This window comes from Pongo pygmaeus, chromosome 10, assembly GCF_028885625.2.
Source record: "Pongo pygmaeus isolate AG05252 chromosome 10, NHGRI_mPonPyg2-v2.0_pri, whole genome shotgun sequence".
NCBI lineage: Eukaryota > Metazoa > Chordata > Mammalia > Primates > Hominidae > Pongo > Pongo pygmaeus.
In genome coordinates, this window is record NC_072383.2 from 6840593 (window position 1) to 6861643 (window position 21051).

Genomic DNA, 21051 nt, shown 5'->3' on the forward strand with positions numbered 1-21051 from the left:
GGATTTCTGGCCTGGGCACTGCTTACACTGCCAAGTACTGTACTGAAAATGTACAAATAGTGGTTTGAGAATATGTTAAAGCGGTGAGTGGTTGGAAACTCCTGACTGTGTGGCTATCCAGGATAACTGACCTGGACACTCATCTCTTGAAGCTAGCCTAAGGTAGGAGGAGATGTGGACAACAGGAATGAGGGAATTCCATACCTAGTGTGACTATAAGATATTGGATATTAGACCGTCTTGGGTAGATATGCTAATGGTACTTGTTGGCATTAGCACTGGAGTTTCAAATTATTCTTTAATCATTTCAAGAAGACATCCTGGCTGGGCACGGTGGCTCACGCCTGTAATCCCAGCACTTTGGGAAGCCGAGGCAAGTGGATCACCTGAGGTCAGGAGTTCGAGACCAGCCTGGCCAACATGGAGAAACTCCGTCTCTACTAAAAATACAAAATCAGCCAGGCATAGTGGCGCATGCCTGTAATCTCAGCACTTTGGGAGGCCGAGACAGGTGGATCACGAGCTCAGGAGTTCAAGACCAGCCTGGCCAACATGGTGAAACCCCATCTCTACTAAAGGCGGAGGTTGCAGTGAGCCGAGATGGCGCCATTGCACTCCAGCCTGGGCGACAGGGGAAGACTCCGTCTAAAAAAAAAAAAAAAAAAAATTGCTGAAGCAAAACTTTGAGGGAGTAGTGGTGTGAGGTAAGGCTACAGAGGTTAAAAGGAGTCAGACCTTGAAGGGCCGTATTTGCTTCTAGAATTTGTCCTGTAGGGAAAATTACAATAGTCTGTTTATATTTTAGGTAGAAAGGCAGTTTATGCATTTCAGGAAACATTTTTGAGCTTCTACAATATTCCAGGTATGGAAATAGGTGCTGAAGATGTAAAAAAAAAAAATTCTTAAATCATGATTGAAAACCGTAAGGAGCTTAAGCTTAAAGTCAGTGAGTGAGCCTTTGAGCAGAGGCAGGGCGGGGATTAGACAGCAGAGGAGGCACTCAAGGAATGAGGGATCTGGGGAGGGAAAGAAAAGGTGGCATCTAGGATGACCCCTGGGCGTGAATGTATGGGTGGAGGACAGTCCCATCAACTGAAAGAGGAAACTCAAGGGAATTTCAGTGGGAACAAGTTAGGTTTGAGGAGCTGTGTTGCATCCAGGGAGAACTGAACAGAGCAGAACTGGAATCATGACTCCGGAACTCCAGAGAGAAGCTAGTGCCAGAGAGTTGAAAGTGTGTTTGAGGTGTGTGTTGGCAGTGGGACTTAAACCCATTGCAGTACAACATGGAATAGTTTAGGGAGTCTGTGAAGAGAGAACAGGACCTCTGAGATTGAAGTCACCTGGGAGGGTTCAGTGGACACTGTCATCGTCTCCTCCTGGTCATGAAATCCTCCCTTCCTCAGTCTTCTGGGCAAAACAAGTCTTTAGCTGTTACTCCTGGTCCTATTTTCCCTTGCCTTTTCATTTTTACTGGTCCCCTGGATCAGCCACACAGTCTGTTTAATCTATGAAAATGTGAACACTCTGAACAAACACACACCTATGGTAAAGTATATGCCAACAGTGGTCCTGATGACCTGAAACACAGCAGCCAGGGTTGCTCCCTGACTTTCTACTTAAGGGTTACTGGTGATGGAGGTTGAAAAGGTGGAAAAAGAGGCAGTTTAGGGCCAAGGTCTAAAGTGGTGTCGTCCCATATGGAAAATAGCCACTAGCCACATGTGGCTATTTAAATTTAATTAATGGCCAGTAGTGGTGGCTCACGCCTGTAATCCCAGCACTTTGGGAGGCCGAGGTGGGCGGATCACGAGGTCAAGAGATCGAGACCTTTCCTGGCCAACATGGTGAAACCCCATCTCTACTAAAAATACAAAAATTAGCCAGGCATGGTGGCGCACACCTGTAGTCCCAGCTACTCGGGAGGCTGAGGCAGGAGAATTGCTTGAATCGGGAGGTGGAGGTTGTAATGAGCCGAGATCACACCACTGCACTCCAGCCTGCCAATACAGCGAGACTCCGTCTCAATAAATAAATAAATAAATAAATTTAATTAAAAGGCGGGGCGCGGTGGCTCATGCCTGTAATCCTAGCACTTTGAGAGGCCGAGGTGTGCGGATTGCCTGAGCTCAGGAGTTCGAGACCAGCCTGGGCAACGTGGTGAAACCCCATCTCTACTAAAATACAAAAGAAATTAGCAAGGTGTGGTAGTGTGTGCCTGTAGTCCCAGCTACCTGGGAGGCTGAGGCAGGAGAATTGCTTGAACTTGGGAGGCAGAGGTTGCAGTGAGCTGAGATCATGCCACTGCACTCCAGCACTCCAGCCTGGGTGACAGAGTGAGACTCTGTCTCTACAAAAAAAAAAAATTTAATTAAAATAAAAAAAAATCAGTTCCTCAGTTGCACTAGCCACACTTTCAAGTGTTCAGTAACCACACATGACTAGTGGCTACTATATTGGAAAGTGCAGATAAAGAACATTTCCATCATCACAGAAAGTTTTGTTGGACAGAGGTGGAAAGCACCCATAAATGTTGCCTTCCTTCTGGACTTTGTTGAAGGCCCATGAAGACATGTTGAAGAGTGAATGTGGGGGAGAAATTGAAGGCAGGACAGAGAGAGTCAGGCAGTAGCAAACTATTCTAGGTGTAAAAGCAAAGGCGAGGCCGGGTGCAGTCGCTTACACCTGTAATCCCAGCACTTTGGGAGGCCAACGCAGGTGAATCACGAGGTCAGGAATTTTAGACTAGCCCGGCCAAGATGGTGAAACCCTGTCTCTATTGAAAATACAAAAATTAGCTGGGCACAGTGGCGGGCGCCTGTAATCCCAGCTACTCAGGAGGCTGAGGCAGGAGGATAACTTGAACCTGGGAGACAGAGGTTGCAGTGAGCCGAGATTGCACCACTGCACTCCAGCCTGGGGAACAGAGTAGCGAGACTGACTCTCTCAAAAAAAAAAAAAAAAAAAAAAGGCAAAGGCAGTCCCGAAGGAGGGCAGGGGGAATAAGAAAAGCCAATCAAGATTCTGAAGAAGGGACCATGTGCTGGTCCACGCCTATAATGGAGGCTGAGGCGGGTGGATCGCCTGAGCCCCAGGGTTCGAGACCAGTCTGAGTAACATGGTGAAACCCCATCTCTACGAAAAATCAAAAAATTAGCCAGGTGTGGTGGGGCGCCTCTAGTCCTAGCTACTGAGGCTGAGGTGGGAGGATCACTTGAGCCCCTGGAGGCAGAGGTTGCAGCGAGCTGAGATCGTGCCACTGTGCTCCAGCCTGGGTGACAGAGTGAGACCCTGTCCCCCCCCAAAAAAAAAAAATCTGAAGGAGAGGTATAAAGGTTAAACCCATTCTTTTTTTACTGGGGAGAAATTTCATGGAGAAAAGTAGGAAAGCCACAGAAACTTTGGTTGTGATGTTCAAAACATAAAAGAGACTTTCAACCAGGACATCAGTAGTTACTGGGAAGATCTCAAGTCAGACAGAGGGAAGCCAGTATCCTGGCAGCATGTTGTGTTTTCCCAGCCTCCTTGAAGAATGTTGAGAGAGCTGTGAGATTGAGTCCAAAATGGTGCCTCTGGGCTAGGAAATAGATGGTTTATTGAGCTTTCTTGTTTGTCCCTGGTGTGGTGCTAGATACTATGCCACAGAAGACATTAGTATGGGTGGAAGACCAAGGAAGGCGATTTGGTGTTGAGAACAACATATGGGAAAAATGGATACGGGTCTGCAAAGTCAGGAGGAATCAGGGAGGCACTGCAGAAAAGGAGTACCCACGGAGATGGGACGCATGATGGATGTGCCTTAGTGTTGCTTGGAAGATTATCTCTCCTTATTTTTAACACTCGTGGAGGTAACACACTCAATCATGATCCGGCCAGGTGTGATGACTCATGCCCGTACTCCCAGCACTTTGGGAGGCCGAGGTGGGCAGATCACCTGAGGTCAGGAGTTCGACACCAGCTTGGCCAACATAGTGAAACCCTGTCTCTACTAAAAATACAAAATTATCCAGGTGTGGTGGCACATGCCTGTAATCCCAGCTGCTTGGGAGGCTGAAGCATGAGAATTGCTTGAACCCAGGAGGCAGAGGTTGTAGTGAGCGGAGACTGTGCCACTGCACTGCAGCCTGGGTGACAGAGCGAGATTGTCTCAAGACAACAATAATAAAAAAACATGATCGAAGTTAGGCTAATTTAGGTCTTCCTCTAGGACTCCATCTCCTCTCAACTCTCTACTGACTTTCGTTTTGAAAAGTTTTAGACTGAAAAAGAAAAAAAAAAAGCAAAGGAAAATGGGGTAAATGGGGGATAAAAAATGAGGTCACTGGGAATGGAATGGGGATAAAGTAAAATGAAGAGTGGAGATAGCCCCCCCAGCTTTCAGGTCTCTGTCTTCCAAGGCCTTGAATGATAACTAGGGCCTTCCTTACTCCTTAACCAATAGGAGAACTAGGCACACTGAAAAAAATCCAGGAAGCTGGAGAGGGGGAAGAAGTCACCAAGAATGAGATGGAAATAACTAGAATTGAACACTTCCCACACATGGTATCAAGGTAAATTTCTAGGATGTCAGGCCAGAAGTCATCGTTTCCAGGGGGCTCACACCTTCCTTGTTCTCACCTGGTCACCTTTTTCCCGCTTTCAGAAAATGTGTAAGAAGCACATGTTTCCCCCATTCAACTAGTGGGAGAAATTCTCAATTGGACTGTAGAGTAAGGTAATTCTAGGAATAGGCAAGCCTCCACAAAGCCTCAGAAATAGTTCCACAGAGAAAAGCAAACACAGGCCATTTAGCACCGTTGGCCCCAGAGGCTCTGAGGCTAACCCCTAGGACTGTCGGGTGACTTTCAGATCCCACTCACTCCACTTTCATCCCAAGTCTCACTTCCAGCTTCTTTCTCATGAAGCCAAGACTTCAGAAGACTGGTTTGTTGTCCAACCAGAGAGAGAAGGCTAAAGGATCCTTCATCCACGCAGGAAAGGAATTCGATCCAGGCCTCCAGCTTTCTAGATCTTTTCCCTGGGATCCCTCGGACCCTAGTGTCCAAGCTCTTAGATTCTCAAGGCACTCCCTTGGGCTTTGGGGCAGGATTCCCATTCTCTGCCTCTCCATCTCTCTGGAATTTTCCACTGCAGCTGCCTCTGCTCCCAGACACCCCTCCCTGGGCAAAATTCCCGGCTCCCTCCGCCTCCCCTTCCCTAATCACACCTCATTCCCACCCCCAGCCCTGAGGCCCAGCCCACAGTCCGGCCCACAGCCCACGCTAACCCTGGTGGTCCCAGTTAGAGAAGTGGGAGGCCAGGTCCCTTATGGAAGGGTGAGAGGGAGTGTCCCAGCCTCTCTTTAGGGCGGGGAGAAGGGACACTGGAGGGGCTGGTCCCCTGTGGGGCTGGAGTTGGGGGAGTGGCCCTCCTCACATCCCCATATAAGGCAGGGCAAGCAGTTAGGCTTCTGGATTGGCTGATTCAAATGAGCATTCCACCTGGCAACAGGGTTTCTATTGGCTATCAGGAAAAATAGGAGGAAGGTGGATGGAGGTTGTTGGTGGCGGTGATTGGAGGGGGGAGGGGAGTGGAGGTGACCGGAGTGGGGGGCGGTTACCAGGGCAACAGGGTAAGAGCCCAGCAGGGTGTCCGAGACAGCAGGCGGGGCTGGGAGGTGGAGTGGAGGGAAAAGGAAAGGAAGGCGGGAGGGAGAGGAAAGAGCCTGATGGGGAGGGAGCGAGACTGGGAGACTGGGTTGAGGGGGGGGGCGGTAGAAAAGGATCAAGGAGAGGGAGATAAATGAAGCAAGAGGAGTACAGAGATGGAGACGGTGAGAGACGGCTGAAGACATCAGCCAGTGAGTCAGAGAAACAGACTGAGAGAGGGACATGGAAAGATCTCAGAAAAGATGGACAGAGTCCGGCAAGGAAAAATCCTGGGTGGGGCCCCAAGATTTTTGAGGAGACTGAGACTGAAATATTGATAGAAAAGTCAGAAAGAGAAACTGGGAGGCGTGTACATGAAGGGACCAAAAGATGGTGTATTTAAGCACTCAAACACAAAATAATGATAATGATCATCAATGTGGTTTTTTATTAATAAAATGAAAATAATAAGATGAGGAATAATGATAATGACAGACAAATATGGGAGTGCACGCACATCAAAGGTCTTTTTCCAAACCCCAGCCTTCCACTCCGTCCACCTTCCTGACCTTTAAAATACACAACCCAGCCCCTGTTCCCTTCTGAAATCCCAAGCTTTTCAAAATGACTCAAAGATACCGAGATTGAGGGCGAGGAGCTGAGGATGTCTGGAATAGGGTGGGGCTGGAACTCCAGACCTGGACCTGTATTATATTTGCAAAGGAGGCAAATATAACCCAGAAAAGCTAGGGAAGATGGCAGCAGAGGAATGAGAAAAGCTAAAGGATGGAAAATGTAAAAAATGAGGACAGAAAGAGGAGTTGAGGAAAGCCAGCCAAGAATAGAGGGCCAGGTGCCTGACTCAGATAAGACAAGAGCAGGGTTGTCTGGGAAAGATAGGGAAAGAGACCAGAGGTGGAAGGGCAGAAGAGAGTCAGTGAGGAGTGGAGAAGAGGTGAGAGAAGAATAGGAGCGATTCGAGTTATAATTGGTTGTGAGGGAGGGGTCTGGGTACAGATGACTGAGGACGGATGAAGAGAAATAGAAGGACCAGGCGAATAAAAGTGAGGTGAGACGGGCGAATAAGAGAGGTAGAAGATGGAGGAGAGCTGGAAGAGAGCAAAGGAGACCAGGGGGCCTGACTGCCCCCGGCTCACAGCACGGGGCCAGGAAGGGAGGCACCCGGCAAGGGTCACAAGTGTCAATCGGCGGGAGAGAAGGCTGGGCCGCCCTTTCTGCCCTCGCATCCCTCCTCAAGGCCATCCAGAGAATGTGGATGGAGGATGAGAGGGGGAAATCCGGCGTGGTGTGGAAGGAGCGCCCGAACCCTCTTCCTCTTCTTTAAGCTTTTAGGTTTCTCAAATACCTGCCCTATCTTCCCATCTGCTCCCCTCACCCCACCCCTTGGCAAAATCCCAGGGCTTTTTTTGGGGTCAGTAGGATTCTGGCCACCTCTCCAGTCCGCCCCCAAAAGCCAGACTCCACATTCGCAGGCAGTAGGTTGGGATTTGGAAAGGTGCCTCCCCGCAGGAACCCCACCCCTTCCCACCTCCTCGCCCCACTCTTTCTCCGCGGCCGTCAGTCTCTCCATTTCCCCCTCCTGGTCTCGTCCTCCCTCCCGACTCTCTAGCTCTCCCTCCCCTCGCTTTCATCCTCCTATCCCCACCTCTCCAACCTCCTCTTTCATCCCCCTCCCCTCTCCTCTCCTCCCCGCTCCCGCCTGCCCCACCCCTGGGAAGCCCCTCCCGTCGGGCAGCGCCGCCTTATAAGCGGGTTCCCTTCCCGGGGGCGGCAGCGGCTGGTCGGCGGCAGCTCTGCTGGTGCGGGGGCGGCGAGCCCGGGACCGAGCTACCGCGGCCGAGCGCGCCGGCCACCGCCTGCACCGCCCTTCCGCCCGCCCTCCGGACGGCCGCAGCCCTGCGGGTCTCCGCTCCAGACCCACCCCCGCCCCACCCCGCGCGCCTCTGCCGCCTCTTCCAGAGACCCAGCTTGCCGAGCGGCCGCCGCTGCCGCTGTCGCCGCCGCCGCCGCCACCGCGCCAGGTTCCGGCCGCGGCCACCCTCCGCCGTCCAGGGCCCCTCCGTCTCGGCCCCGGGACCCCGGCTCCCCGCCAGCCCCGGCCCCGGCCCCGGCACCATGTCGGAGAAAAGCGTGGAGGCAGCGGCCGAGTTGAGCGCCAAGGTACGGGCAGGGGCGGCGGCGGCCCGGACCTCGCGCAGCCCTGGGGCCCGGCGTGGTCCTCCGCCCCAGGCCGCCCCCGACGGCCCCGCGCGGCCCTCGCGCCCGAGTCCTGGCGGACCCCACTGCGCCCTCCCACCGCTCCCCGGCCCGGAGCTCCTTTCCCGGCTCCGCGCGGCTAGCGCCAGCGCCCTCTAGCTGCCCTGCGCGCACCACGGCGCCCGGCCTCGCCGCTCCGGTCGCGCCGGCCCCCGCAGCCGTCCCCACCCCTCTTCGGCCCCACCTCGCTGACCGGATCCCGTCCGGCTTCCCGTCCGAGCGCCCCGAGTCTCACTTTGCCGCGCCCCCTCCCTGCGCCCCGCTGCCCAGTCTTTCCTTGCAACCTGACCTCGCCTTTCCTCGCTAAGCGGTTTGAGATCCTCAAGTGTAAACAGGACTCTCCCGGGAGGCTGCTCCTCCCGGCCCCTCCCCGCGGCCCGACCGTCGCCCGCTTCTCTCCCCGGACGGCGGCCGCCTCTGTTTTCTCGTTCCCTCCCCTTAGCTGGCTTTCAGCTTTCTTTTCTCTTCATCGTCCCCTTCCCACATACATACTGAAAGAATCTCGAATTCCTAAAAATTAGAAGCGGGGCAGGACTAGCCTTCGAAAAAGCCGAGGCTGGGCATTGCATGGCATTGCGTCGAGCTGTCCTCGCCCTCATCAACTCCCTTCCCCGGCCCCATCCGTTCGCCCTTGCCTCTCTTCCAGCCTTCCTCTAATTTCCCCAGGGAACCTGCGGAGTGTCGCTTTGGGAAATTAACGCGGCCGGGGTTTGGGGGCTGGGAGCCCTATCTTGTGTGTGTATGTGTATGGCGGGGGGAGGCGCGGTGGTTGCTGAGGGGCCGTCACACAGGTCTCCCGGAGGCCCGCGGAGTGAAACGGGGGGAGCCAATGGGATTAACGGCGGTGGGAGAGGGGCTGTGTGCGATCTGCCAAGGTGCACCCGTGTGGCCCTCCGGCGGGCTGTGCGGTGGCATGTGACTTCACTGAGTAGGTGTCTTTGTATGTCTGAAATCCAGCGAGTGTGTGGGACTGCCCGTGTCGGTTACATGTGTGCATGTGGAGACGTAGATGTTCTGGAGCCATGTTGTCGCTTTGTGAGTGCTGAGTGGCTCCGCTGTGCTCCTGTGCTGTCTCAAGAGTGTGTACCAGAATGGCCCAGCGCTGGGCCAGGTGTCTCCCATCGCGTGGGTGCTCCTCTCTAACTGTGTCTGTGCATCGCTGTCGGCCGGTGTCAGTGTGTGTGCCTGTGTTGAGTAAATGAGGCCAGAGGGCCGCTTAGCAGAAGACCTAGGGCCCAGGTCACATATTCTCCTGGAAAAGGGATCATGGAAGGACAGTGACCAGAAGGACAGAACAGGGGAGGAGAGGGCCCGGCCCCTTGAACTTTGGTCTCTGGTATTCTCACTCCCTCCCTGCATCAGCCCAGATGGGAAAGTCAGGCCAGGGCCATACAGACTTTTGGTGCTGGGGCCCCCAGAGAGAAGCTGACCAGCTCCTTGCTCTCCTGGCCCAGGATGTAGGGAAGAGCCCACTAGGTAGTGGAAATGCCATACTGACCTTGTGGCACAGGAATGAAGACCTCACGGTAGGGTGGAAGGGCACCCTCTCTGGAGTGAGAGTGAAGAGTTCTGAGCTACCCTTAAAGGGAGAAGGGAATTGAGTGCCCCCCAGGGCAGCCGTTCTGCACCAGGCTCCTCTCCTATCCCCTATCCTGTTCCAGAAAGGACCCCCTCCTCCCAGGGTGATCTCACACAGGAGACTTCCATTCACATGGAATCAGATACACAGCATGGCACACCAACACCAGATCAGATCACACAAGGACACCTACCGTGTTACACTGTGCCTGCCAAGCAGTGGGTGGGGAGAGCACTGGAATCTGAATTGGGAGGCTAGTGTAGTGTCCACAAGGGACTCACATGTGCCGTATCAGCACAGGACGTCAACCTATGCCTGCTAGGATCTTGGGGTGAAGGAGAGGGGCTGGCTGGTGGGAGGGTCTACTAGACAGGTCCCTCCCTCTTCTCCATTCCTATCCCACCCCAGTCACAGACCTTGTTTGTTGCTCTCTCCTTGTCTCCCACGCCTGCTACTCTTCCCCTCCTTGTTTTCTCTTCTACTTCACCTACATTTCCACTGGAAATGGCTACTTCCACTCTTCCACTACCCCTTGCACACACCATGGGAGGCAGGGATAGAGGAAACTACTTCAAGTGTGTTGGGGTGGGGAGGGCAGAAAGTGGGGGGGGGGTGCTGGGAATGTGCTAAGGTGTGTGTGGTGTTTGGCCAAGTAGGGTCCTGAGGATTAGGGAGACACAGACGGAGAGAAACAAAGACCTTAGAAGCTGAAGGGGAAGCTGGGAGGGATGCCCAGGAGAGAGAGTCCTCAGGAAAAGGCCCCAGAGGTAGACAAAAGGCAGAGCTGGGCGGGCAGTGGGGGGGCAGGCAAGGGAGGCGGAGGGACCCAGGAGGGGGTGGGGCACTGAGGCTGCAAGCAGATGGAGAGGATTTGCTTTGCTGAGCTGAACTCTTCAGCCAGTGAGGTTTGGGAGAACTTGATGGGGGTGGGGATCATTACCCTGGTTGCCCGCTCCTGGTTCTTCATCCCTTTCCCACCCCACCTTGGGTCTTGGGGAAGGAGGTGTTTGGTCTCAACCCTTCATGGCTGTAATGTAAGGACCCTGGGGCCCCTACTCTGTCTCTAAGCTGTGGCCACCTTCTTCAGTTCACACTCCTCTAAGCTCACTACAGAGGGAGAGCTGGGGCTGCAGGGACTTAGGGGCTGCAAGCCATTTGTGGTGAGAAAGGTGACCTCTTTCTCCCTTGCAGGACCTGAAGGAGAAGAAGGAGAAGGTGGAGGAGAAGGCAAGCCGGAAAGAGCGAAAGAAAGAAGTGGTGGAGGTGTGGAGGCGTGGGGGAGAGGACCACATCTGCCCTACCATCTTCCCTCCCAATCATCTCATCCTTCCTCCGCTTTCCTTCTGAGGGTGCTGGGTCCTGCCGTTCCCCTGAGCCCTCTCCTCCTTGCTGCCCCACCCTGCGGCCCCTCCCAAGTCCTTCTATCACCCAGTCTCCAGTCCCATTGGTGGTGATGGTGGGCAAAGCATGCAGCCAGCCTGAGGCCACTCTCTCTCCTGGTCCCCACAGGAGGAGGAGAACGGGGCTGAGGAGGAAGAAGAAGAAACTGCCGAGGATGGAGAGGAGGAAGATGAAGGGGAAGAAGAAGGTGGGGAGGGGCAGGGGAGGCTGGGCTGGCAAAGTCCGGGCTCAAAGGAGCAGAGTCAGGGTGGGTTTGAAGACCTGAAGCAGGGCTGAGGGCGACCACAGGGGCTCTGCCAGAGCTTCCTGCCCTTCCCCAATGACCCATTTCTGGCTCCTCAGATGAGGAAGAAGAAGAAGAGGATGACGAAGGGCCCGCGCTGAAGAGAGCTGCCGAAGAGGAGGTTTGGGCTGGGTTGCTGGGCCTGAGGGGCTGTCAGGGATGCAGCCGGGCTGGGCGCCCTTTGGATTTGGATCCAGATCCCTGTGCGGCAGGGGTGGGGGCTGGAACAGGACCGGGACAGGGGGAGGTCTCCCCTCCCATTTTACAGCTCCCCCATTCTCTCCCTCTCCACAGGATGAAGCGGATCCCAAACGGCAGAAGACAGAAAATGGGGCATCGGCGTGAGCCCCTGCCAACAGGCTGGGGTTGGGAGGCCTCTCTGGGCCTGGAGGTGGGGGTGGGGGCGGGGGCAGACAAGTCCAGCCACTGTTCACCTGGCTCCCTGCTCTGGGCCCTGCACCAGAGCTGCCACCCTCTTCTTTCTCCCCAGCCTTCTCATTTCTGCCTCTCCAGACACTGCGCCCTCTACCCTCACTCTGCCGTTGTTCCACCTCCTGACCTGCTCCATCTGAGCTCTCCAGCTGGCCCCTAATTGCTCCTCTCTCTCCTTGCTCTCTTTCTCCCTCCCCTACCAGCCTCATCCTTCCTCTGGTAGCCTCTCCCACCTAACCTCTGCATCCCCCAGCCTCATGTCCTGCCCCATCCCTATCCTGCCTGATCCCTGGATCTCCCTCAGATCCCCTCTTCTCAGACAGCGCCAGGCCGGGGTGGGGCCGGGGTTGGGGCCGAGCCCCACAGCTGCCCCCCTCCCCTCCCTTTTTGTATAATTTAATAAAGAAATGGTCGCGCTTCTGTTTTTAACCTGTCTCCTGCTTTCCCGGGGGGTCCAGTCAGTGCGACAAAAGGGTAGAGAGGGAGGAGGGTGGCTGACCTCCCATTCTGCCAGGACCCTTCCCTTTGATACAAAAGCAGCAGCACACTCCTACCACCCACGACTCAAGAAGACAAGATCAGCCCTCCAGGGGTGGCCCGGAGCCCAGCTCTTCTGAGAGCTGACTTATGTCCTGTTTTGGATTCTCAGGGATGCTCCTCCCCAGCAATACACACTTCCCTGCTAACCCACACAAGACCTAGACACTGCTGAGCCCAGTGGAAAGCTACCAGCTCTATTGTGCTGAACCAGGCACAGAGAAACAGCCCAGAAACAGGAAGTCCTGCCCCTGAGCTGGGAGAGGGCTGGTAGTCCTGGGTTTCAGCCTGCTGGGATCTGGAGTGAGCTGCCTGGCATCAGAGATGCCATCTGCCTGGCATGGAAGCGAGCTCCTTCTAGTCAAGCAGGGAAATCCTGGGTCTCATGTCATTCCCAGGTGGGCTGTATGTTTTGACACCTGCCCTCCAACTCTCCCTGGGCTGGGCTGGGGAGCGGGAGTTGTATGACTCTTGTCAGTCTCGGGCTTTCCCTAGTCCCACTGCCTCTGTTTCCCCTGAGTTTGACCTCTGTTAGGAGATTTCTAAGATTTCTGCATTTCTCCACCTCCGCATGACCCTTGCCTTCTCCTCTTAGTTCAGAACCTCTGGATTGGAGGATGCTTCTGAGTGCATGGGGACCTGAGTTGGAGTGGGGAGGGGTGTTGACTCATCAACAGCATCATTTCTCCCAGGAGACACCCATAACTCATCCAAGGTCAGGACTACACACTCTCACGCACACAGGTACACTCACAGCTTTTATCTTCACACTCCCTAACCTTGGCAAATTGTAGAATTTCTTTGAAACTCAGTTTCTTCATCTGTGCAATGGGGAAAAGTATTAGATTTCATGAATTACTATAAGTAAAGTGTCCAACACAGTGCTTAGCACGTAATGAAGCCTCAATACAATGTAGTTATTCTCCAAGACCCGCAAAGCTGGCATGCCTAGCCTCAGACCTACCATTTTTTAGGGTGCAGTAAAGCTTCCTGTCCACCATGTTCCCAGGGACATTGTACTGATGGGTGGAAAGGCAGGTCTAAGGGGGTCACGAAGTTTTGGGAGGTTAAGGGAACGAGGGAGGAGATTCAGCAACAAGGAAAGAGCTTGCCAAGAAGGAAGTGTGAATATTGGGACTGAGGAGGCAGCTTAGAGATGGGCAAGGGGGCAGTTCCAGGCAGAAATGGTTTGTGGAGGCAGAAGGTCCCTGGGAGAGGGAGCAGTCTGGAGGGTGGGGCAGGGGCGAGGAGGGGGAGGTGGGGAGACCCAGGACTGAGGAAGTAAACAAGGGGAGCGCCACCACAGAGGTGGAGAGGTGGAGGGTGCTGCTGCTGGGAATCAACCCCCTCAGACTTTCCACTGCGAAGCGAAACCGTAAGCCCTGGGGTGCGGGGGGCGGGCCGGGAGGAGGGGAAGTGGGGAAGGTGGAGGGAAGGCCGGGCACAGGGGTGAAGGCCCAGAGACCAGCAGAACGGCATCCCAGCCACGACAGCCACTTTGCTCTGTCTGCTCTCCGCCACGGCCCTGCTCTGTTCCCTGGGACACCCCTGCCCCCACCTCCTCAGGCTGCCTGATCTGCCCAGCTTTCCTCTGGATTCCGGCCTCTGGTCATCCCTTCCCACCCTCTCTCCAAGGCCCTCTCCTGGTCTCCCTTCTTCTAGATCCCCTTCCTCCACCTCCCTCTCTGCAGAACTTCTCCTTTGCCCCCCACCCCCCGTCACTGCCCCCTTTCCTTTTCCGACCTCCTTTTGGAGGGCTCAGCGCTGCCCAGACCCTAGGAGAGATGTGGGAGGCTCAGTTCCTGGGCTTGCTGTTTCTGCAGCCGCTTTGGGTGGCTCCAGGTAAAACGGGGATGGCGGGAGGGTTGACCTCCAACCCCACAGGAGGGGACCAGCAGGGATCTCTGTGGCCACAAAGGTCCTGAGGTCCTTAGCTCTGTGGTGGATTCTTCTAATCCCTTTCTTGGGCAGTCCTTCCACCCCGAAAGCCTCTCTGGGCAGAGAAGAAACAGAAACCCGAGTTCTTCCTGCACCCTGTTTCTCCCTCGGGAAACTCCCAGGCTCCTTCTCTACCCCTGCCTCTCGGCTCACGCCCCCTCCCCTCGGCCTCTCTTTTGCTCACCTAGTGAAGCCTCTCCAGCCAGGGGCTGAGGTCCCGGTGGTTTGGGCCCAGGAGGGGGCTCCTGCCCAGCTCCCCTGCAGCCCCACAATCCCCCTCCAGGATCTCAGCCTTCTGAGAAGAGCAGGGGTCACTTGGCAGCATCAGCCAGACAGGTATGCACCCCAAACTTGGGCAACAGGACCTCCGAATCCAGCACTCAACCCAACACCCGTGCCGGTCCTCTGTCCCCTGCCCTGAGGTGTCACTCCCTCTGAAGCCAGTGACCCAGTCTCCCTGCCCTCGCTCGCACCGTTCCTGCCCTTGCTCTGCAATCAGCGACCCTCACGCCTGCATCCCTTCTCTCCAGAAGGGGATGTAGCCAGTCCAACAGAGGGGTCGGGGGTGAGGGGACCGTTGGTGGTCAAGAGAACTCTTGGGGCGGGCTTTCTCATCCTCAACGGGTGGCTGCCTGCATCCTCCCGGGCTTCCTACCCCTGGAGCTTCTCAACTCCGTTCTCTTTCCCGCCCAGTGGCCCGCCCGCTCCCGCCCCCGGCCATCCCCTGGCCCCCGGCCCTCACCCGGCGGCGCCCTCCTCCTGGGGGCCCAGGCCCCGCCGCTACACGGTGCTGAGCGTGGGTCCCGGAGGTCTGCGCAGCGGGAGGCTGCCCCTGCAGCCCCGCGTCCAGCTGGATGAGCGCGGCCGGCAGCGCGGGGACTTCTCGCTATGGCTGCGCCCAGCCCGGCGCGCGGACGCCGGCGAGTACCGCGCCGCGGTGCACCTCAGGGACCGCGCCCTCTCCTGCCGCCTCCGTCTGCGCCTGGGCCAGGCCTCGAGTATGTGGGGCGGGACGGCGGGAGAGGGGCTGGGAGGTGGGTCCCCATTCCCTGCCTCCCGGGACGCAGGAAGGGCTGGGGCAGAGGCTGCGCCCTAGGCCCTGTCGGAGAGCTCCCAGAAGAGTAGAGGAAGGGGGTGGGCGGCCTGCTGGAGTGGAAGGTGCCCCCGAAGCACGTATATGGGGGGCCCTGTGGAGAGATTGTGTCACCCCCGAGCTCCCCTTCTCCCACCCACGCGGGAGTGCCCAGAGGGAGGGGGAGGGGAGACAGCATGGGGCTAAAGTGATTCATTTCAGATATCTGTAGCTCAGGGGCTGGGCTTCGCGGGGTTCCAGGCCAGGAAAACGGCAAGGGTGGCTGATGCCAAGTAACTCCAGGCAAGGGACAGGGGAAAGTAGTCCCGGGGAGTCTTGGGGATCCACTTTATGCACCTCCAGGTGCTGGAAGCTGAGATGGGGAGAGGGTGATGTGGGAGAGGAGAAGACAAGTCTAAAGCCAGGTCCCTGTTTCCAGGAGCTTCCAGCTTGGCAGTCCTGCTGTGTTGGGAAATTGTTTCCAGTGGGCTGATCAAGTCTTCTTTATCCTTGCACAGTGACTGCCAGCCCCCCAGGGTCTCTCAGAACCTCCGACTGGGTCATTCTGAACTGCTCCTTCAGCCGCCCTGACCGCCCAGCCTCTGTGCATTGGTTCCGGAACCGGGGCCAGGGCCGAGTCCCTGTCCGGGAGTCCCCCCATCACCACTTAGCGGAAAGCTTCCTCTTCCTGCCCCAAGTCAGCCCCATGGACTCTGGGCCCTGGGGCTGCATCCTCACTTACAGAGATGGCTTCAATGTCTCCATCATGTATAACCTCACTGTTCTGGGTAACTCCCCCACTCTGCTTCACACTTGACCACAACTCCTTCCTGCCCCCCTTGTCACCTCCCCTAACTATGGGTCCCCAAACCAGGTTCTCGGCAGCGAGTGGCCTACGTCATTGCTGTGGGTCTCACTGTTCGACCCCTTCATACTGCTGGCAGCCTCGCAGCTGCCATCACCCCTTCTTGCTTCTCCCGTGGCCTTCCAGCGTCATTGCCAGCCTTCCCTCTCCTTCTGGCTAAGCCCACTTGCTGGGTTTCTGAGCACCCTCAGCTCATCACCTTATTCTGCTCCTTAGCACTCTTATGAGCCAGACCGTCTCCTGCATTCTCCTGCCTCCCTTCTTGCAGCCCCAGCACTCCTTCCCCACTGCAGCACCCAGCTTTAGCTTTGGGTTTTCTTTTCTCTTCAGGTCTGGAGCCCCCAACTCCCTTGACAGTGTACGCTGGAGCAGGTTCCAGGGTGGAGCTGCCCTGCCGCCTGCCTCCTGGTGTGGGGACCCCGTCTTTCCTCACTGCCAGGTGGACTCCTCCTGAGGGAGGCCCTGACCTCCTGGTGACTGGAGACAATGGCGACTTTACCCTTCGACTAGAGGATGTGAGCCAGGCCCAGGCTGGGACCTACACCTGCCATATCCATCTGCAGGGACAGCAGCTCAGTGCCACTGTCACATTGGCAATCATCACAGGTCAGCCTCAGGTGGGAAAGGAGTAGCTCCCCTCCCAGGGGAGAAAGGACAGGGAGGAAAGGCTGGCGGGGCAAAGACTAGGCAAACCCACCCTGTGATGCCAGGCCACTGGGCACAAGTTCTAGAGCCTGCCCATCTCGGCCCCCACTTTTCTCACCCCCATAATAAAGAAACGAAACTGAAAATCTCCTCTTGAGTCACAAGATAAAAGTTCCACTGTTCTCTATGGGACTCCCCTGCTCTCAATTGGCGGGAGGGTCTGGGAAGTTAGAAGGAAAGGTGACAAAAATTCTGAATGGTTCAAAAGAGGTAGAATGTATTTCTAGAATCCTTGTCTACTTTACGGCCAGGGCTTGGGTTAAAGTTGCAGGAAGTGGCCTGGATTTGGGAGGAGAGAATAAATCCGTCCCTTGGTCAGCAAATATTTACTGAGCAAGGGTTTTCCAAGACAGTATAAAACAAACACAGAAAAAAGAATACTCAGAGAGTATGTGTTGACTGGTTGATAACTATCAGCCATGACAGATTAGCCATGTCTGTAGCACTCACCTGCGGCCACTAAGTAGTAGCACCCCACGGCAGGTGCTTAATAATGTATGTATAGAGGTTGAATGAATACGTGAACATGCTAATGGATAATACATCTCCTGAAGGCCAATCCTGAGTTTTCACTTGCTTTCTGGATACCTCTAACTAGATATTATACCACCTCTCAGCCGCCTCACCCTGAACCCCATCTTTTTCTCCCACCAATCCCCTTGCTGACTCAGCCTGTCAGTAATCCACTGGTATCCACTCACCTCGAAACCTGGCCTCCTCCTCTCTACATCCCATCAGTCATCACAGTCCACCAGTTCTTTCTGTCCAATGCCTTCTTGAAGGTCGACTGTTTTATGTAGACAGCTCAATGAGAGAGATACCATTACCCCTGAAGACTTTCTCAAAACAGCTGGGAAGTGCCAGACTCTGGGTCTAAACTCAGGTGTCTGCATCACCAAATCACTCTCCAGGACACTACTCAGATGCCCTTCACCCTTTGTCTCCTCCCACCCACCCATCTCTCACTTTACAACTTGGAGAACGCTCTGTCTCTAGATGAATGGGTCAGTTCCCTGTTCTCTATACATTCAGAAAGGGGGATGATGTTCGTTCAGGGGGCACCACAAGGCAGGAGACACTGATGTGAGCCATGTCATGGAAGTTCCAAAATTGTGAAGTTGATGGGGGTCAGCTCATCTGACCGATTTTGAGGGTTCTGAGCATTTGAGTAGAAAGTAACGTAAAAGAATCTGTAATAGTATTTATTCTGTGGTCTGCCAGGGCTGGTTTGAGTGTGAAGGCAGTAGGGAGCCTGGAAATGTTTTGAGCAGGGGAGGGAGCTGACTAGAGCATTGTCTGAATAAGATAAATGTGGCCGGCAGGGCATGATGGCTCACACCTGTAATCCCAGCACTTTGAGAGGCTGAGGCAAGAGGAGCACTTGAGTCCAGGAATTCCAGACTAGCCTGGGCAACACGGTGAAAATGCATCTGTATAAAATGTAATAAAAAATTAAATAGAAAGAAAAAGATGAACGTGGCCATGACCCCTGATGTCCTTCCCCAACCTCACCTGGCCAGAACCCAAGTGAGTGCAGGGTGATTGAGACTTGGGGTTCAACCTGTGGTCTCACGTAAGGGGGGCAGAACCCCAAAAGAACTCTTCCTTCTACTCTTTCCAGTGACTCCCAAATCCTTTGGGTCACCTGGATCCCTGGGGAAGCTGCTTTGTGAGGTGACTCCAGTATCTGGACAAGAACGCTTTGTGTGGAGCCCTCTGGACACCCCATCCCAGAGGAGTTTCTCAGGACCTTGGCTGGAGGCACAGGAGGCCCAGCTCCTTTCCCAGCCTTGGCAATGCCAGCTGTACCGGGGGGAGAGGCTTCTCGGAGCAGCAGTATACATCACAGAGCTGTCTAGCCCAGGTCTGTGGGCCGAGGCCCCAAAATGCCAGGACCCAAACGCCACAGCAATAATCTTTATCCCCCTTCCAGAACAGCCCCTGCCACCCCCATCCCAGCGCTTTTCTTTCCAGTCAGGGACCTGATCTCTGGCTTTTGCCTGGGGTTGACCCGTTTCCGCCACTAATCAGCTGAATGACCCTGGGACAAGTCCCTTAAACTCTCTGGATCTCATTGCATCTGTAAAGTCTGAGAGAGTGACAAAGTGTCCTTTCTAGCCCTGACCCTATGCCTCATCCGGTACTTTCTCCATAGGTGCCCAACGCTCTGGGAGAGCCCCAGGTGCCCTCCAAGCAGGCCACCTCCTGCTGTTTCTCATCCTTGGTATCCTTTCTCTGCTCCTTTTGGTGACTGGAGCCTTTGGCTTTCACCTTTGGAGAAGACAGGTGAGCCAGGGACATGCCAACCCCACCCCCCAGCAGCTCCAGCTCTTCCATCCTCAGAGTGCTGATGGCACCCCTTCCTCAGGAAGGTGACCAAATGGGACCCCGAACTTGCCCTCAGAGCCCCCCTTCTTCATAAACCTCTCACTCCAGGGACGGCTTGTGCCTGGGTAGGCTGGAAGGGGGGTTGAGAGAAAGCCAGGACCAGATGGGGAGGGCAGGGGGACTGAGAAAAAATAGATGGACTCAGTGTCCCTCCTCATCCGTTTCCCTTCATCCTTCTCCTTCCACTCTCCGTCTCTCTCTCCATCTCTTCTCACAGTGGCGACCAAGAAGATTTTCTGCCTTAGAGCAAGGGATTCACCCTCCGCAGGCTCAGAGCAAGATAGAGGAGCTGGAGCAAGAACCGGAGCTGGAGCCGGAGCCGGAACCAGAGCCCGAGCTGGGGCCGGAGCCCGAGCCGGAACAGCTCTGACCTGGAGCTGAGGCAGCCAGCAGATCTCAGCAGCCCAGTCCAAATAAACTCCCTGTCAGCAGCAAGCCTGAGTCTGGCTCTTTCTTGTCCAAGTGAAGGTTCCCGTCTCTCCCCAGCCTCTGAGGGCTCCCTTCTCCCACCCTAGCCTCCTAACCTACTTTCCCCAGCCAGCCTCCCTCACCTTCCCCTTTTCTGTTTCTGGCTGCTTCGTGTTTCTTTCTTGGTCTGTCTCTCTTGCGCTCACTCTCTCTTTCTCTCTCCTGGGTAATCATTTCTCTGAAGCTCCCCCCAAAAAGCCCTTGCCCCTTGCCTCCGCAGTTCTCTCCTCCGTCCTTCCACCCACCTTCCACCCACAGTGCGCTGGCTGCCCTGGTTTCCTTGATATTTTTGTCCTTTGGGTCCACCCCACCCCACACTCAGCTGCACTTCAGCACTTGTCCTTGGCCCTCCGGCTGCAGCAGATGCGCACATATGCTCGCGCGCACGTGCACACACACATGCACACACACACGCACGCACGCGCGCACACACACACACACACGCGCGGCGCGCAGAGGACTGCCTTGTCAAGTCTTCCAGGAGATCCGGTCTGGAAACCTCTCTGGGCAGCCGGCTGGGGCTCCTACCTCTGCCCCACCCCCCACGTTCCTCAGCCCTTGGCGGCTTTTCTGGTCCCAGGCATGAGAACACACTGCCACCCAGTGGTCACTGCTTGTCACACCCCAACGGAGGTCACTGGGCCGGCTGCGACAGGCCTGAGGAGTTGAACAGTGCAGTGGACAAGGCAGGGCACAGATTGCTGTGAATGCAGGCACTGCCTTTGTATTATGCACGCTCTATGTGCAGCATATGAGTGTGTGCCCAGTGACTGTCACATGTCCTATGCACCCTTCAGGAGAGGGACTGAACAATGCATGTCTCAGGAGATACAGCCCTGGCTGGCCCTCTCAAGGGTGTAATCTATGTCTGACAAAGGGGAAAGCTGTGAACAAAGGCTTGCGCGTAGAGCAAAACAACCAGCTGCAGCTGTGGGAGTCAGGAGCCCCAGCTTCTCATTCCAGCTTTGCTGATGTGACTGTAGTCAATTTCCCTGAGCCTCAGTTTCCTCACCTATTAAATGGGATAATGATAATAACCTACCAAAATGGGTTGTTGTGAATATTGGATAATAAAGGGCTTTGGAAACTGTGAAGTGCTCTGCTTGTGTGGAGTACTTGTCTGATTATCCATTAGTGAAGGAGAAAGCAGGCCTGCTCTGGTCATGCTAAGAATGATATCGAAGACCCCAAGTCGGCCTGTGCCCTGCTCTGTCTGTCTGTCTTGGAGCATTCACCTGGGCCATGCCAATGGTCCTCTCAGCAGAGCACACATGGCCTCAGCACATGGCATCCTTGAGTCTGGCATGGGACAGAGACCTCTGCCTGCAAATGGGTGTGGGGCCCTGGACTTTGGCCACAGATAACTCTGTCAGGGGACTTTAACCCCATACAGGAGAACAAAATATTGAAAGTGAGTGGGTGAGTGGGAGCAAGTCTACTGGAGCAGGAGGGGCATGGTGGCACGTGTGAGTGGCGTCC

The 21051-nt window shown here is 55.3% G+C and overlaps 2 protein-coding genes across 7 annotated transcripts; both read left to right on the forward strand.

Annotated features, from left to right (window-relative positions):
- Nucleotides 1–7208: 7208 nt before the first annotated feature.
- On the forward strand, nucleotides 7209–12028 carry PTMS (parathymosin). 3 transcript variants are annotated; one of them, XM_054444472.2, is made up of 5 exons: nucleotides 7240–7808; nucleotides 10675–10746; nucleotides 10993–11071; nucleotides 11227–11288; nucleotides 11462–12028. In XM_054444472.2, the coding sequence occupies exons 1-5, from the start codon at nucleotides 7764–7766 to the stop codon at nucleotides 11510–11512; spliced, it is 309 nt and encodes a 102-aa protein (XP_054300447.1). In that variant the 5' UTR covers nucleotides 7240–7763; the 3' UTR covers nucleotides 11513–12028. The 3 variants fall into 3 exon arrangements, with proteins under 3 accessions (XP_054300448.1, XP_063528446.1, XP_054300447.1); XM_054444473.2 differs by lacking the exon at nucleotides 11462–12028 and having other exon boundaries at nucleotides 7209–7808; nucleotides 10916–11071; nucleotides 11227–11268; XM_063672376.1 differs by having other exon boundaries at nucleotides 7222–7808; nucleotides 11227–12028.
- A 1544-nt stretch (nucleotides 12029–13572) lies between these two features.
- LAG3 (lymphocyte activating 3) lies at nucleotides 13573–19539 on the forward strand. 4 transcript variants are annotated; one of them, XM_063672375.1, is made up of 8 exons: nucleotides 13573–13978; nucleotides 14263–14410; nucleotides 14768–15072; nucleotides 15665–15934; nucleotides 16342–16617; nucleotides 18338–18580; nucleotides 18872–19088; nucleotides 19322–19539. In XM_063672375.1, exons 1-8 carry the CDS (start codon nucleotides 13921–13923, stop codon nucleotides 19347–19349), a joined length of 1545 nt encoding a protein of 514 aa, XP_063528445.1. In that variant the 5' UTR covers nucleotides 13573–13920; the 3' UTR covers nucleotides 19350–19539. The 4 variants fall into 4 exon arrangements, with proteins under 4 accessions (XP_063528445.1, XP_054300449.1, XP_054300450.1 ...); XM_054444474.1 differs by having other exon boundaries at nucleotides 18872–19002; XM_054444475.2 differs by lacking the exon at nucleotides 18872–19088.
- The last annotated feature ends 1512 nt before the right edge of the window (nucleotides 19540–21051 follow it).